This window comes from Schistocerca gregaria, chromosome 5 (assembly GCF_023897955.1).
Source record: "Schistocerca gregaria isolate iqSchGreg1 chromosome 5, iqSchGreg1.2, whole genome shotgun sequence".
NCBI classification, from domain to species: domain Eukaryota; kingdom Metazoa; phylum Arthropoda; class Insecta; order Orthoptera; family Acrididae; genus Schistocerca; species Schistocerca gregaria.
This window is the reverse complement of record NC_064924.1, coordinates 258,896,625-258,913,461: the sequence shown is the minus strand read 5'-3', so window position 1 is coordinate 258,913,461 and position 16,837 is coordinate 258,896,625. Positions and strand designations below refer to the sequence as shown.

Below are 16,837 nucleotides of genomic sequence, written 5' to 3'. Positions count from 1 at the left end.
GTTCTGTAGTGAAATTGGCATGTTTCTTACTATTGTATTTTTATATTTCTAAAAGAATAAAAATTCACATGTTAATGCTTTCCTGGTGAGTACCAGTGAAGTGACACTCCCTGTTGTTTGCTTAGGAAATCACTAGTGTCTTCTTCAATTTGTTGAAAAATCTACGTCTGTGGCACACCATGACTACATTTCTAGTTACTGTGGGTGTCCTCAAAAAGAATATATGGTACACCTTGTCATCAAAAATTAAACAAAATACTTTCACTTATGGCTAGTCTCTTTCACGCTGAACAGTTGACCACTGGTTCTTGAGACCCATAAGTGCAAATGACGCTGATTTTAAACTGAATAGCAGATCGTTCCTGTGTTCACAGAACAAACGAGTTTAGCAGCTGCATGTATTTCCGTGTTTGTGGGTAGGTCGAAACGATCTTTTACGTTATAGGGTAGGTTATAGATTTATTGAATATAAGAGTTACAAGGAATGATGAGGATTAGAGGTGGATGCCGTGCTCGGCCCAGGACTTGGCGTACTTCTTCCTGTATTCTCCAGATGGGTCGTACTTGTCCAGCAGCTTCTTCATGAGGTCTGGGTGGCGGCGCGAGACCTCTCCGAAGAAACCTCCGATCTTCTTGTGCTGTGTCTCAGTGCACTTGGCGCAGTCTGTACGCACTATTTCGGGGAACACCTCTGCAAAGGAAAATATGGTTACAATTGTAGAACTTTTTTGTGCTTCGTGATGGAGGCCTATTTAGAATGTGTAGATTAGGGTGAGCAGTGCGTAAATTGTTGACATAGTCGCTAGTGTCCTCAGGCGTCAAAAACAGATACCTCTTCATTTTTCTGGAAATACTACGGCGTCATCTCAACAGTTCTGCCACATAATCACAATACCAGATTCAAAACTTGTCGTTTGACATCAGGTACGCAGTATCAAGGCGGTAACCAACGACGAAAGATGGATCCCAGGCGTTTTAAAACATAGCCATTTGGCTAATTGAGTGTACTGCCATTAAAGAAAAACTTAGGTACCAACCACGCTACTACGACTTCTCATGGGAAAACATTAACTCAAGAACGTAATGGAACATTGGTTTACATGTTAACTTTGTTACGAGGACGTATAAATATTTGATAAGAACAGGATTATAGACAGAATTATAAGATGTACTAGGTAATAACATATACAGAAAATTTATCATAAACTATGTTACGGCAAAATGTGCAGTTCTGCAGCATATGTAACTCCTACAAATGCTGTGCGTAGGGATACTTACGACAGCAATAGCTTTTCCAGTTTAGGCTTACAGATACCTACATCACCATCATACAGATCGTGGATAAAGATACAGGTAAAAGGACATTTGTTATATAGACATACAGAGAAGACGTTTTTTCGCCATAATCCATCCTTGTTCCAAAGAAGTATTGGTACAAGTTCACAAACGTTAAAATTTCGAAGCTGTTTACATTTTTTGGTGTACAGAGACGTTTACGAATAGACTCTAAAGAACGGATTCTTGTAATAATTAAACAAATAAGACACTCTGCAGTGAAAACTGTAACTGAAACTTAGGTTCAAGATTTAGCTTGTTTGAATACGACTTGAAATTTTCATAACATTTTCCTTCTCCCCTACTTCTCAATGTCATGAGAAACTCAAGAAGTGGCGTCAGCTGTTTACGAACGCATCAGTTCAAATGGTTCAAATGGCTCTGAGCACTATGGGACTCGACTGCTGTGGTCATCAGTCCCCTAGAACTTAGAACTACTTAAACCTAACTAACCTAAGGACACCACACACATCCATGCCCGAGGCAGGATTCGAAGCTGCGACCGTAGCAGTCGGACGGTTCCGGACTGCGCGCCTAGAACCGCGAGACCACCGCGGCCGGCGAACGCATCAGTCAGCAACCTTCAGTAGATACGCTTAGGACATTACACACTTCACGGCGGAGTGCTAATTACGAAAACTTTTCCAAACAGGTGGCTGAATAACCTTATAACGTAGTGGTGAACGGAGAGGGCGGTCTTCCAGTCGACAATTCACAACTTCCTGGGAGATTAAAAATGTGTATAGGGCCGGGAGAAGAGATTCTCGCGAAACTAAATCTGTGAGGGCGAGTCGTGAGTCACTCTTCGATAGCTTGGTCGGTGTAACACTTTAGACATTCTTGGATGTTCAGTCGGTAGATCAGTTGCCCGAGAAAGGCAAAGGTCGGAGTCTGGACTTCCGGTATCGCAGTTTCATGCTCCCAAGGAGTTTCAGTATCAAAACTGTTCGGTAAGCACATAGAACCCATAGGCAGTGGGATTTGGTACTAATCTTTTCGTTCGTGTACTGCCCAGGTTTTCAATGAAATACGGGAAGACATTACATCTGTCTCATGCTGAAACTCTCGCACCATAAACATATAAACACCAAGACTAATAAGCCATCGCTTACGAATGCCATATTCTATGGGTAGTGTGGCTGTAGATTATTAGATATAGAACCCTTTTTGTGGAAACTAGTGTATTAATTTTATGTTGAAAAGTAATAACAGGATTTCCAATAAAATGATTTAAATAAAATAGTTGCTAACATTTAATACATGTTTAAAATCGGATAATTCACGCTGATAGACAATGTAATTTTCAATACGAAACAAGCTATTACACTGATAGGTTCGAAGAAATATTAGGACTTCAAGTGCCTTTACAATAAGGTAACTAAAGTAAAAACACAAGCATCGATTATCTGAAGAAGGGCCAGGAAATGTAGTACTGACATTAACAAGGGAGTCATCCCGGCGTCGTACTTCTGTCCTCAGCGAACTTTCATAAGGTGAACCGTATAGGGTAGACAGAATGCCATCTTCCACTGTTGACGGTACAAGACGTGAGGCTAGGAAAGGAACAGATCAATTAGCGGAGAATGATAGTGGCAATTAGGCATTTACTTGTGATTAACTGAGTACGAAAAGTAAGGGAGACGTAATATCTCTGGTTGGAAGCACTGCGAGAGTAAGTTCGCGGCGAATCCTACGACATTGTGAAGTCCACTGATATAAGCCACTCTGACGAAGGGCAGATTGTTATGTTTCGACGCCGCGGAAAGAGCATCTGTGGAACGGCGAATGTGGTCGGCTTTTCACGTGATTATGTCGTGAACCGGTACGGAAACTGTTTGAATGATGTGAAACTACGGGTACCCCACCATCTGATGGACGTCCACGTTTCGTCACATAACATGGAGCTCGGAGATTTCCCGCTTTCCGGGCACAGGTGTCTCGAATCACACCAGCGAACGTCCATCTCCGCAGGAGTGACCCGCACGTGTTTTCATGTTTTCATGCTGAAACAGCGACATCACCAATTGTGACTGCATCTGACACGCCGTTATCGGTATTGGACCGTGGATCAAGTACAAGGGTGTCGCCTGGCCTCATGAACCACATTTCTTGTTACTCCAGGTCGTTGGTCATGCCCGGATATAGCGTCATCCAACCGAACGTGCATCGAACCAAGGTTACCGCCTAGCGCGCTATGGATGACTTTTACTTGGGCTTCCGTAGGATCTGTGGTATCGAAGGCACCATCACACCTGTGGACCACAATAACGTTATTGCGGACCGCCTGTATCCCTTTACGTCTGATGTCTTTCCCGATGGTGATGGCATCTTCCAGCAGTATAACTCCCCGCATCACAAGACCAGAATCATACTACAGCAGTTTTAGGAGCACGTAAGTGAACTCACAGTGGTAATTTGGTCACCAAATACGTAAGAAAAGACACCAATGGAACGCATCTGTGACGCTTCATGGTGCCAGCTCCAGCCCTACATATCTCCGTCCCGTGATTTACGTAAAACTCGTGGCCAGAGCGAACAGATTTGGTGTCACACCCAAAAAGGACTTTTAAAAATCTTGCCACGCACACTTCCTTAGTATGTTCGAAATGTGTACGAAAAGGCTACTAATCAGCTGGTCACAAAATTTTGGCTCAGTAGGGTGTCGACTTGTGAGATTTAAAATTAAATGCAATTTTGAACGGTAATAACAATGAACAACTGGACGATAGCGTAGGCCTCTGAGTACCTGATGGAGTGCTATACCGCCATCACTACAGCCATTAGGCGAGCTTGAAGATGTAATACACTACCGGCCATTGAAATTGCTACACCAAGAAGAAATCCAGATGATAAACGGGTATTCATTGGACAAATATAATATACTATAACTGACATGTGATTACATTTTCACTCAATTTGGGTGCATAGATCCTGGGAAATCAGTACCCAGAACACCCACCTCTGGCCGTAATAGCGGCCTTCATACGCCTGGGCAGTGAGTCAGAGCTTGGATGGTATGTACTGGTACAGCAGGCCATGCAGCTTCAACACGATACCACAGTTCATCAAGAGTAGTGACGAGCCCGTCGCTCGGCCACCGTTGACCATACGTTTTCAATTGGTGAGAAATCTCGAGAATGTGCTGGCTAGGGCAGCAGTCGAACGTTTTCTGTATCCAGAAGGGACCTACAAGATGCGGTCGTACATTATCCTGCGGAAATGTAGTGTTTCGCAGGGATCGAATGAAGGGTAGAGCCACGGGTCGTAACACATCTGAAATGTAACGTCCACTGTTCAAACTGCCGTCAATGTGAACGAGAGGGGACCGATACGTGTAACCAATGACACCCCATACCATCGCGCTGGGTGATACCCAGTATGGTGATGACGAATACACTCTTTCATGTGCCTTCACAGCGATGTCGCCAAACACGGATGCGACCCTCATGATGCTGTAAACAGAACCTGGATTCATCCGAAAAAATTACGTTTTGCCATTCTTGCACCCAAGTTCATCATTGAGTACACCGTCGTAGGCGCTCCTGTCTGTGATGCAGCGTGATGGGTAACCGCATCCATGGTCTCCGAGCTGATAGCCCATGCTGCTGCAAACGTCGTCGAACTGTTAGTGCAGATGGTTGTTGTCTTGGAAACGTCCCCATCTATTGACTCAGGGATCGAGACGGTTGCACGATCCGTTACAGCCATGCGGATAAGATGCCTGTCATCTCGACTGCTAGCGATACGAGGCCGTTGGGATCCAGAAAGGCGTTCCGTATTGCCCTCCTGAACCCACCTATTCCATATTGTGGTAACAGTCATTGGATTTCTACCAACGCGAGCAGCATTGTCGCGATACGATAAACCGCAATCGCGATAGGCTACAGTCTGACCCTTATATCAAAGTCGGAAACGTGATGGTTCGTATTTCTCCTCCTTACACGAGGCATCACAACAACGTTTCACCAGGCAACGTCGGTCACTGTAGTTTGTGTATGAGAAATTGTTTGGAAACTTTCCTCATGTCAGCACGTCGTAGGAGTCGCCACCAGCGCCAATGCTCTGAAAAGCTAATCATTTGCATATCACAGCATCTTCTTTCTGTCGGTTAAATTTCGCGTCTGTAGTGCGTCGTCTTCCTGGTGTAGCAATTTTAATGGCCAGTAGCGTAGTATTGTAGCTGATTTAGCACCATGAGTAGTGTTTTAGTGTAATATGTTATGCTTTGGTCAACCGGTTAATATTCCTTCCTTCATTTAGAGACAGTGTGTGTAGTATTTTGAGCTGATTTATGTTCTCGGACAGCTTATTGATTGGTTTATGATACACAGGTTGGTGAGGAATATGCCTGAAAGCTTGTAAGGGTGTTGCAGATGAGATGTTGCTAATAAATAGTTGTTCAGGTGATAATTCGGCAAGTTGCGTTGTTCCGGAGTTAATTAGCATTGTAGTTATCTAATCAGGCGTAGATGATAGCGCAGGCTTAGCCTCGAGTTCCATACTTACTACCGTCCCATGTTCAACTTTTGTATCGCTCTCTTCCGGTTTTAGGAAATCAAATGAGAAACACGTTTGACGATACCGTCTCTGGCTTGCGGAACGCCGTGATTGACTAATTTCAATGATAACTAAGTCTGAAACGGTGCAAAGTCTGGAATTCCATTCTTAACAGTTGTTTCTCAGCACAAGCGACATTTCAACACTTTTACTAGCTTTTCAGACTGTTTCTAACCGCCCTCTATAATTGAGTGCTACAGGGCAATTCCACACATGTCGTAGGGAAGAATTAACGCTTGTGATCGATAAACAATGTTCATTTTTAATCGACTCAATTGTTATGTTTTTACTAGTCCACTGGTGATAAAAGGGTATAGCGTGACAGCACTGATTTCTGCAGTGGTTATATCTGTCTGCATACTGTGGCGTGTAATAGAAAACTATTATATAAAACAGAATCCACAGCCTACCAAGATATGAGGTGATGTATAAAACTGTAACCCCTATGTCAACTTTTCGTTGTGCCTTTGTTATAAAGCCTTTTCTGCAACTAGTTCAGTTTCTTGTACTACTTATTTCTTGGCCTCTCTCATGTCTGTACAGAAAGCAGAAGGTGATATTGATAATCCTTGTACAACTTAGGTTAGAATGCTCCAAAGCTGTGATACTTTTGTTCAGTATTCCTAATATTCTCTATCCTAACAGTGTTTTAAATGGTTTTCCTGGATTTTAATGAGTAACACCAAATGAATTAGGGTGTTGCTAATAAGGCGTTACTAATGATCGGCATCCATATGCAGCAGCCTTAAATAGATAATGTATGATCTACACTCCTGGAAATGGAAAAAAGAACACATTGACACCGGTGTGTCAGACCCACCATACTTGCTCCGGACACTGCGAGAGGGCTGTACAAGCAATGATCACACGCACGGCACAGCGGACACACCAGGCACCGCGGTGTTGGCCGTCGAATGGCGCTAGCTGCGCAGCATTTGTGCACCGCCGCCGTCAGTGTCAGCCAGTTTGCCGTGGCATACGGAGCTCCATCGCAGTCTTTAACACTGGTAGCATGCCGCGACAGCGTGGACGTGAACCGTATGTGCAGTTGACGGACTTTGAGCGAGGGCGTATAGTGGGCATGCGGGAGGTCGGGTGGACGTACCGCCGAATTGCTCAACACGTGGGGGCGTGAGGTCTCCACAGTACATCGATGTTGTCGCCAGTGGTTGGCGGAAGGTGCACGTGCCCGTCGACCTGGGACCGGACCGCAGCGACGCACGGATGCACGCCAAGACCGTAGGATCCTACGCACTGCCGTAGGGGACCGCACCGCCACTTCCCAGCAAATTAGGGACACTGTTGCTCCTGGGGTATCGGTGAGGACCATTCGCAACCGTCTCCATGAAGCTGGGTTACGGTCCCGCACACCGTTAGGCCGTCTTCCGCTCACACCCCAACATCGTGCAGCACGGCCTCCAGTGGTGTCGCGACAGGCGTGAATGGAGGGACGAATGGAGACGTGTCGTCTTCAGCGATGAGAGTCGCTTCTGCCTTGGTGCCAATGATGGTCGTATGCGTGTTTGGCGCCGTGCAGGTGAGCGCCACAATCAGGACTGCATACGACCGAGGCACACAGGGCCAACACCCGGCATCATGGTGTGGGGAGCGATCTCCTACACTGGCCGTACACCTCTGGTGATCGTCGAGGGGACACTGAATAGTGCACGGTACATCCACCCGGCAAGGGAACTTGCTGTTTCAACAGGACAATGCACGTCCGCATGTATCCCGTGCCACCCAACGTGCTCTAGAAGGTGTAAGTCAACTACCCTGTCCCCCAGCAAGATCTCCGGATCTGTCCCCCATTGAGCATGTTTGGGACTGGATGAAGCGTCGTCTCACGCGGTCTGCACGTCCAGCACGAACGCTGGTCCAACTGAGGCGCCGGTGGAAATGGCATGGCAAGCCGTTCCACAGGACTACATCCAGCATCTCTACGATCGTCTCCATGGGAGAATAGCAACCTGCATTGCTGCAAAAGGTGGATATACACTGTACTAGTGCCGACATTGTGCATGCTCTGTTGCCTGTGTCTATGTGCCTGTGGTTCTGTCAGTGTGATCATGTGATGTATCTGACCCCAGGAATGTATCAATAAAGTTTCCACTTCCTGGGACAATGAATTCACGGTGTTCTTATTTCAATTTCCAGGAGTGTATAATGGAACCGGTGTTTCTGAACATTCGTTTTAAGTAGTTCGATCTTTTTAAAAAATTCATTCTTGACCAAAGTAAATACTGGTGTTAATATATGTTTATGTCTTTCCATGGCCACACATCATGGTGTTAGTGACGGACCAACAGTCATCGACTGTGCCAGTTTTTATCGTCACTCCCGCTATCAAGATAATTCCGCTTCCTCTCCTTTTAAACCACGTAAAACAAATAATATTAGATTATTCACTAAGGAAGAAGATATATAGGTGTCTTGGCGTTGCGTTACAGGGGAAGAAGATAAGCTGCACAGCTAAACAAATGTACGTGCGTTGGAAAAGATGACTGGTACTGCAGTAACCCAGGATTTCTCTAGTATTACGCTGGGGACCAATAAGCACTAAGTATTCTGGGAGAAGAATTAATGTCCTGTATGGAACCAGAGTATGGTCTCGGATGTTGTTCACTGTGCACAACATAGTTCTTGCAGTATCAACCACAGAAGACTGGAATTTCGGACTGACTTATATCTTTATCCCAACCCATATATTTATTTCTAAGCAAACTTATTTAAATTCGGGGAACATTCATATTCCAATCGTTATTGCTCCATTGGGGTCCCGTTACTGCAATCTGCAGCTACGTGCTTACTGAATACAGACGGTACGGGTGTCATTTTGAGTGTGAGCTTGTGGAAGGACCAAACCGTCCTACTGGGTAGCGGAGTGTAGAGTATGATGGGGCTCACCCTTGAGCGCCTTCCCGGCGGGCCTGCAAGCTGCGTCTCCTTCTTCCAGCAGGCAGCGCATCGCATCCTGGACTCGAGTTTCATCCGACAGCAGCTCCTTCAGGTCCAGGCTGTCGAACGTGGCCGGGTACTTTTCCTGCAACACAGCACACCACTCGCTGTAACCTGGGGACTCATTGTATGCACACTAATTGGTATTTACGAACAAAACTGGCGATTTCGCCCGTACCATTTCAAAGGTACCATCCTGGCAATCGCTTTAAATTGTAACTCGGGAGCCTGTTGGGGAAATGGAGCCACCCTTTTCCCGAAAACGTTCCTAGCACCTAACCAATGCTCCACGTCACTCAGTACATTTCTGAAGTCTTCCTTAATGAGTCTTTAAAACTTATATACTAAAATAATCATTGTTATGAGAGAATGGAATAAATGTTTGCTAAGTGTGTACTTAGATTACGGGATTAATTTTACATGTAGAAAAGAAGAAATTGTTGTTAACGACCATGTCACAAAACTGTGTCACCTAACTCAGGTACAGCACCAGAAGAAGAAGAAGAGGAAACTTAAAAACGACATCGGAAATTGATCGTTGATACTGTGACTTATATTTCAAACTAGAACTCTGTTGCCTTACGTATGCACATGCTGTGCAGGCGCTTACTGTGACTCTGTTTTAAATATAAATATAGACCCATCGTAAACAGTTACTAAATTTTAACTTCCTCTAAATTTTTTTTATTATTGACGACGCATTTTGGAGGCTTTGCTCCTCCATCACCTGCTGGTTCCCAGGTTTAGGTCTAGTTACATTGTTCTTGGAAAATCATCGATGTGGATGTATGTAGGTTTTTAATTTATCGCTTTTTGTTCAGAATTCTTTTGGTGGATTCATAAGACGAAATATACCATTAATATTCGTTGCCTACCTTTCTCGAGGACGGTGCATTTGGACTTCACACTTTCAGAGTTTACAGATATCACTTGAGATATTAAACGCACCTAGCGTTTCCTCGTTAAGAGAGGTATTACAAAGTTTATTTACTTATGAAAATGTTAATTTTTTACAGTTTTTTTTACGTTGAAGAGTAATGTGTTTAGTCTGATTTTCAAATATGTCATCCATTTAATTAAAAACACTAAAGCGTATGACAGATTTTAAATTCTGAATGATATTGGATAAACATACTCGGTTAGTAATTTGATATGTTTTTCAAGAATAACATTCTCAACAAAAAGAGGATCTATAATAAATTAAACAAAGTGGAATCGGTTGTATATGATGTCGTTTGAGAGAAGAAACAAGTTGCACTAAGGTCCTTATTACTTTTGTGTGTTCGTTGTCGTTTGTTTCGTTCAAAATTACAGATCGCTGTCGTTTTTGGTTTGTGTGTACTTCTGGGCTTCCCATAATCTTTTACGTTATGCCTTTTGTTTGTGCATTCGAAATGGTCAGTCATGTATTGATGTCTGTCGTTTTGTGTCCTCCCGGGTGCAGAAGGATTCAAATAGTCCTCTTATTGTAATTAATTTGTGGAAGGCCTCCATACGTTCTGATAGGCTCTCCCTGTGTCTAATATACAAGTCGTGACAACTATTCTGAAATTTATACACTCAAGCCTTAACTGAGTTTACGATATTTGCTGATTGCGTATAATGGATTAATGAGTTACTTGTGAACGACACACTGATGTTGACCTCACGTTTCTTCATGATCCTAGGTATCCGGTAGCAGATGGGACCAATAAATGGTATACTATCGTGTGATATGGTTCCAGTGAATGGAATACTATCGCTTAATATACTGTCGTCAGTTGCAGATGCAACTACTCCGGGGTGACTCGTCTCTGTCAGTCTGCGAAACCGCGACCTGCGCCTCTGGTGACGCAACAGCCGACTAGACCGCTCTCACTCTCGAAGGCAACGCTCCCTCCCGACCGACAACACGCATAGGTCTGTGTGTGTATATGTATGGGTACCTGGCGCCTCGCCGCTGACCCACACTGACTTGCAGTTTCCCAAAGCCAAGTACGGCTATCTGCTTTGCATACAGCGTATCTTTGCAGCAAGTGTACTTCTGCTAGCCGGTAATCACTACTTCGCAGGGAGATATAACCAGTGCTTTTTTTTTCTAAAAAAAGTTTGTGGGTACACCGACATTGGATATAACACAGCGAAAATGACTTATAACTGAAGGATGGGATAACACCCGTCTGCTTTCAGCCATGACGTCATCAACATGTCGAATAACCAAAATAAAAAAAAAGTTTCAGACTCTTCAGTTGACTTTACAGCTCAAATGAAGCAGACGATACAGACAAACATCCAAACATGCAAGATAATGGGCTATCGAACACATCAGCTTACATCACCTCAAATGAAGTATGCGATTCCCATCGACCCCTGAACAATAAAAGAAAATGGTATTGCACACTTCAATTGACCTATAATACACCTCAAATGAAACAGCAAACGGAACGGCAAACGAAAACGAATAAAGAATTACAAAACAAAAATAGCAATGAATCACGAAGGATCATGGTGGCAGGTCTGTAGAGACATCTATCGATAGCTCGGCTTTGAGCGTATGCATATCCTTTTAGCACTACCATCGCCCCCCATTAGCGGGCGAGGGCACTACATGCTTGTCGACCTGGCTGCCAGCGATTCAGTTGTCGAGAACGGTTGCCGCAGCTTCGAAATGCTGAAAACAGTCAATGACATCGCTTTTCCCACCAAAAACTGCACTGGTATCGTTCGTATTGCAATTAACAACCAGGAAAAATGAAATAAAAAAGTTACGTCAATGAAATAAATCTTTGGCACTCTTCCAAGTTCTCAACATCGTAAAAAATTACTTTGTCGACAAAAAAGTTCAGGGGTACGCATACCCCAGCGTTCCACTAGAAAAATAGCACTGGGTATGACTAATCTTCACTCTAACGATATTTGCTTCGAATGCGATGTGGTCAGAAAGGTTTTTAACCAGTTTCTGACATTGTGCTAAACTTCACTATTTGTGGAAAATTAGTACATAAAAGAGATTTTTATCTACACTACTGGACATTAAAATTGCTATACCAAGAAGAATTGAAGATGATAAATGGGTATTCATTTGACAAATATATTATACTAGAACTGACATGTGATTACATTTTCACGCCGTTTGGGTGCAAAGATACTGAGAAATCAGAACCCAGAACAGCCACCTCTGTCCGTAATAACGGCCTTCATACGCCTGGGCATTGAGTCAAACAAAAATTGGATGGCGTGTACAGGTACAGCTGCCCATGCAGCTTCAACACGATACCACAGTTCATCAACAGTAGTGACTGGCGTATTGTGACGAGCCAGTTGCTTTGCCACCATTGACCAGACGTTTTCAATTGGTGAGAGATCTGGAGAGTGTGCTCGCCAGGGTAGCAGTAGAACATTTTCTGTATGCTGAAAGGCCCGTACAGGACCTGCAACATGCGGTCGTGCATTATCCTGCTGAAATGTAGCGTTCGGTTGGGATCGAACGAAGGGTAGAGCCACAGACCATAACACATCTGAAATGTAACATCCACTGTTCAAAGTGCCGTCAATGCGAAGTAGGGGTGACCGAGACGTGTACCATCACGCCGGGTGATACGCGAAAACGGCAATGACGAATACACGCTTCCAATGTGCGTTCACCGAGATGTCGCCAAACACGGATGCGACCATCATGATGCTGTAAACAGAACCTGGATTCATACGAAAAAATTGACGTTTTGCCATTCGTGCACCCAGGTTCGTCGTTGAGTACACCATCGCAGGCGATCCTCTCTGTGATGCAGCGTCAAGGGTAACCGCAGCCATGGTCTCCGAGCTGATACTCCATGCTGCTGCAAACGTCTTCGATCTGTTCGTGGAGATGGTTGTTGTGTTGCAAACGTCCCAATCTGTTGACTCAGGGATCGAGACGTGGATGTACAACCCGTTACAGCCATGCGGATAAGATGCCTATCATCTCGACTGCTGCTGATACGAGGCCGTTGGGATCCAGCACGGCGTTCCGTATTACCCTCCTGAACCCGTCGATTCCATATTCTGCTAACATTCATTGGGTGTCGACCGCCGCGAGCAGCAGTGTCGCGATACGATAAAACGGAATCGCGACAGGCTGCAATCCGGCCTTTATAAAAGTCGGAAACGTGATGGTATGCATTTCTCCTCCTTACACGTGGCATCACAACAACGTTTCCCCAGGAAACGCCGGTCAACTGCTGTTTGTGTATGAGAAATCGTTTGGAAACTTTCCTCAAGTCAGCACGTTGTAGGTGTCGCCACCGGCGCCAACTTTGTGTGAATGCTCTGAAAAGCTAATCATTTGCATATCACAGCAGCTTATTCCTATCGGTTATATTGGTACCCATTCACTCGTCTGGTATTAAGGTTTTCTGATTTACATTGCAACTCTTGTTCAAACTTATCCACGAACAACAACAATTAACACAAATGGCTCTGAGCACTATAGGACATAAGTTCTGTGCTCATTAATCCCATAGAACCTACAACTACTTAAACCTAACTAACCGAAGGACATCACACACATCCATGCCCGAAGCAGGATTCGAACCTGCGTGCGTAGCGTTCGCGCGGTTCCAGACTGAAGCACCTAGAACCGTACGACCACTCTGGCCTTCTCATTGTGGTGTAGTAATTTTAATGGCCAGTAATGTAATTAATCTTCCCTATAACGCTATTTGTTTCTCCAATTTCTCTCCCAAGCAACCATACTATACTTATTTTTGTGATCATATACATTATTTTTTAAGTCAACATCCCTTTTTCTCAACACACTCTGATCGTACAGAAACGAATGCGATGTCGTCAGAAAGGTTTTTTTAAACAGTTTCTGAAATTGTACAACAATGTTACGCTAAAGGTCACTATTTGTGGAAAGTTTTATTGTAAAAGAGATTTTTAACAAACATAGACAAAATGACATCAAGGATGCCCAGCTGCGGACCTATATTTTACGAATGTAATTTATTAATAACGAATTGCAGACTCCCGTTTCTTACTGTCTTATCACAAATACTTTTTATTTGTTTGAAACTTGTTATTAAATGTAAAATATGTATTCAGCATTGCCTTACATAATAGCTGTGGCCAGTCTGGTAGTCCATTATCTCTGTCTGTCGTACAGGTTGTTTTTTCTGAATGAGTTTACTTTCCTAGACGACAAACATATTTGTCATTGTCGCCTTGAGTTGTGATTTACCTATTGCTACTACGACCTAACGTGCTTACTGTAATGGAAAATGTTAGTCGAGCTGTAATTATAGGTTATGTGGCCCTACTGACACTCCCTGATCTCTTCGCGTTGTACAAGCCGGAAAAAATTTCTGAATGCAAAGCACAGTTTTGGACATATAGTGATGTGTATACAAGGACGTATCATAAATTCGTGATTATTATTACAAGTCGTTCGATTCATTTTTAAAGAGTTTTCTCTCATTTTCTCAACTGCCCTCATCCCAACGATTACATTCATTTCAAATACTGCCATTATTGAAGACTATAAAAGTAAGAAAGTTATGCACAGGTCCATTGGTTGACGTTTGAAGTGAATAATTAGCTCTCAGTAGTGGCTCGGGATCATTTCAATACGTTTCATAAGTGTTTGGTATTATCCATACATTAGATTTTCTCTGGCATTCTTAAGGTAACACTGGGCTTCATGATAACAATGGCACCCCTCATATACCATGTACCTAACCATTAAAGGGGGTGGGGGTCGGAGTGGACATTGGTGTTTGTGTTCCTCTACGACGCAGACATCGTATGGTACGTGCAACCACAATGTATAGATATCCGTAGAGAGGCCACACTAGCATATGGTTCCGGAAGTAGTATAGCAACGTTTTCATGTAGTTGGAGGAGCAACAGTCTAAATGATTTATTCTTCCCTCTGACATAAACCAACAAGGCGCTCCTATGTTGGTACTATTTTCCGAGAACATGCCGCTTTAATGTAACGTTTATTGATGATGGTAGCTCCTTTGATAAAATATTGTGGAGGTAAAATAGTTCCCCACTCGGAATTCCGGATGAGGACTTCTGAGCTGGTCGTTGTCATTAAGAAAAACAAATTCGATGTTCTGTAGGTCGAAACATGGAGTGTCACACACCTTAAATATAGAGGTGTTCGCAGGATAGAAGACGGGAACAGCTGCATCAGTCTTCGCACTGAATACCATAACAACAAATTATGTCTTAGCTTACGTCACTATTGTTGCTAATTAGTCCTTACGGCGGAAGTGTGTGTATTTATAATAGAACAGCAAAACAAGTGCGTTTACTGGAATCTCAAAACTAGATACTACAGCACGTTCTCAAATCAGAATGCCTACCAATGAATGTGAATCAGCTACGGCCTGAAACATGGAAGCAAAAATCGAGAAAAAATCGAAGGACAAGTCTTTAATGAAAGTGTAAAATTCAAATCAACATAGAAATGTATATGAATATGGAAGCAATTTTGGATACCATGAGGGAAAGGAAGCTGCCAGTTTCATAGACTGAATAAAAAAAGCTGTCTGAGGACGTATTCAACTAGTGGGTGGTTATAATTAAACTCCAGGTTCTCACGATCCTGTATGGGGTGTAGTAATACTATGGTAGCGAGAGCTGGTAATTATGATAGTGCGTCAATGGGGAACAGCCTTACGCTGGAAAAAATTAGTTCCCATTTTGGCTATTAGCCCTTTAAAACATCTCGACGACGTTTCCGTCGCTCATATTGAACAAATAGTTTAATGCACTCCGTCTTCAGGCCACAAGTGGCCCATCGTGACCATCCGACCGCCGTATCATCCTCAGTTGAGGATGCGGATAGTAGGGGCGTGTGGTCAGTACACCGCTCTCCCGGTCGTTATGATGGTTTCCTTTGACCGGAGCCGCTACTGTTCGGTCTAGTAGCTCCTCAATTGGCATCACGAGGCTGAGTGCACCTCGAATAATGGCAACAGCGCATGGCGGATGGATGGTCACCCATTCAAGTGCCGACCACGCCCAACAAACAAATAGTTTAAGCAGAGGTTAATAATAAAACCACAATTATAGCTTTCTCACTTGTTTAACATTTTCTCCGCACATCCTGTTGCAAATCTATTACAAATGGAAACATTTCTATACAATTTTCTGCATTCACAGTTCCAGATTGCACCAGGTGGCAAAAATTGGAACTAATCCTTTTTGCAACATAAATCGGTTCCACCTTATGATATGTATCAACTGTCGGTGCCGTATGATAATCACAGCCGACACTGCGCCTCTGTGAGTAGCTGCACTTTAATTGTAACCATATGGTAGGTTACGACGAACACAGCTGAAGTTAGGAATATAATTCCGTATTGAAACTACGGCAGTCTAAGAAAGTGTAAAATCAGATATCTGAAATATTTGGGACCCACGTACAGAACATCATGGTACGAGAATGGCAGCATGGAGCTCCCGACCTTAGCCACCAGGCTACTTGTGAACTTACTTGAAAACAAAGGTCCTACAGCTGTTCCTTTGTGGTGCGCCCTAAGTAAGTTTGCTACCTGAAAGCATTGTGGACAACTGTGTAAGAAGAATTGTGGGTGCTTATGGAAGACTGTGTTTAATTGAAGACAGTGCACTAGAAACGCGGCGTCGCCCTTGGGACAAGAAGTGATGCTTACCTCGGCGGCCGCGACGAGCGCCAAGAAGGCGCAGAGGAGCAGAGCTACGTGACCGTTCATGCTGGTGGTGTCGGTGCTGTGAACTACCTGTTGTCGACTGTGCCGCAGTGACGGTTGGCGCGGCTTATATGCCAGCCTGCAGTGGCCTGGTGGGCTGTCGGAGGAGAGAGCGGGGGGCGCACACTTGATACCACAGCCTCACTGATTCACTGCGGGCCACGGCCGGTTACCACCTCCACCACCATGGCCGGTGTTCCACATTGATTACAAGCCACGACCAAGTCTCCTCAGACACTCCCCACTGCCTCAACCAACTGCCAAAGACACATCTAGGTTCAGGTATCAAC

General features: G+C 44.0%; 1 protein-coding gene across 1 annotated transcript; it reads right to left on the bottom strand.

Moving 5' to 3' along the window:
• Nucleotides 1-469: 469 nt before the first annotated feature.
• On the bottom strand, nucleotides 470-16,574 carry LOC126272974 (ejaculatory bulb-specific protein 3-like). The gene is made up of 3 exons (XM_049976311.1): nucleotides 16,491-16,574; nucleotides 8,797-8,932; nucleotides 470-691 (listed from the first exon to the last, which is right to left on the bottom strand). The coding sequence occupies exons 1-3, from the start codon at nucleotides 16,548-16,550 to the stop codon at nucleotides 495-497; spliced, it is 393 nt and encodes a 130-aa protein (XP_049832268.1). The 5' UTR covers nucleotides 16,551-16,574; the 3' UTR covers nucleotides 470-494.
• Nucleotides 16,575-16,837: the final 263 nt, after the last annotated feature.

Coding starts and splice junctions, on each gene's coding strand:
- LOC126272974 (XM_049976311.1), bottom strand. CDS start 16,550: ATGAACGGTCACGTAGCTCTGCTCCTCTGCGCCTTCTTGGCGCTCGTC. Junction 8,933..16,490: donor CGCTCGTCGCGGCCGCCGAG/GTAAGCATCACT, acceptor GCTGTGTTGCAG/GAAAAGTACCCGGCCACGTT. Junction 692..8,796: donor CGCCGGGAAGGCGCTCAAGG/GTGAGCCCCATC, acceptor TTTCCTTTGCAG/AGGTGTTCCCCGAAATAGTG.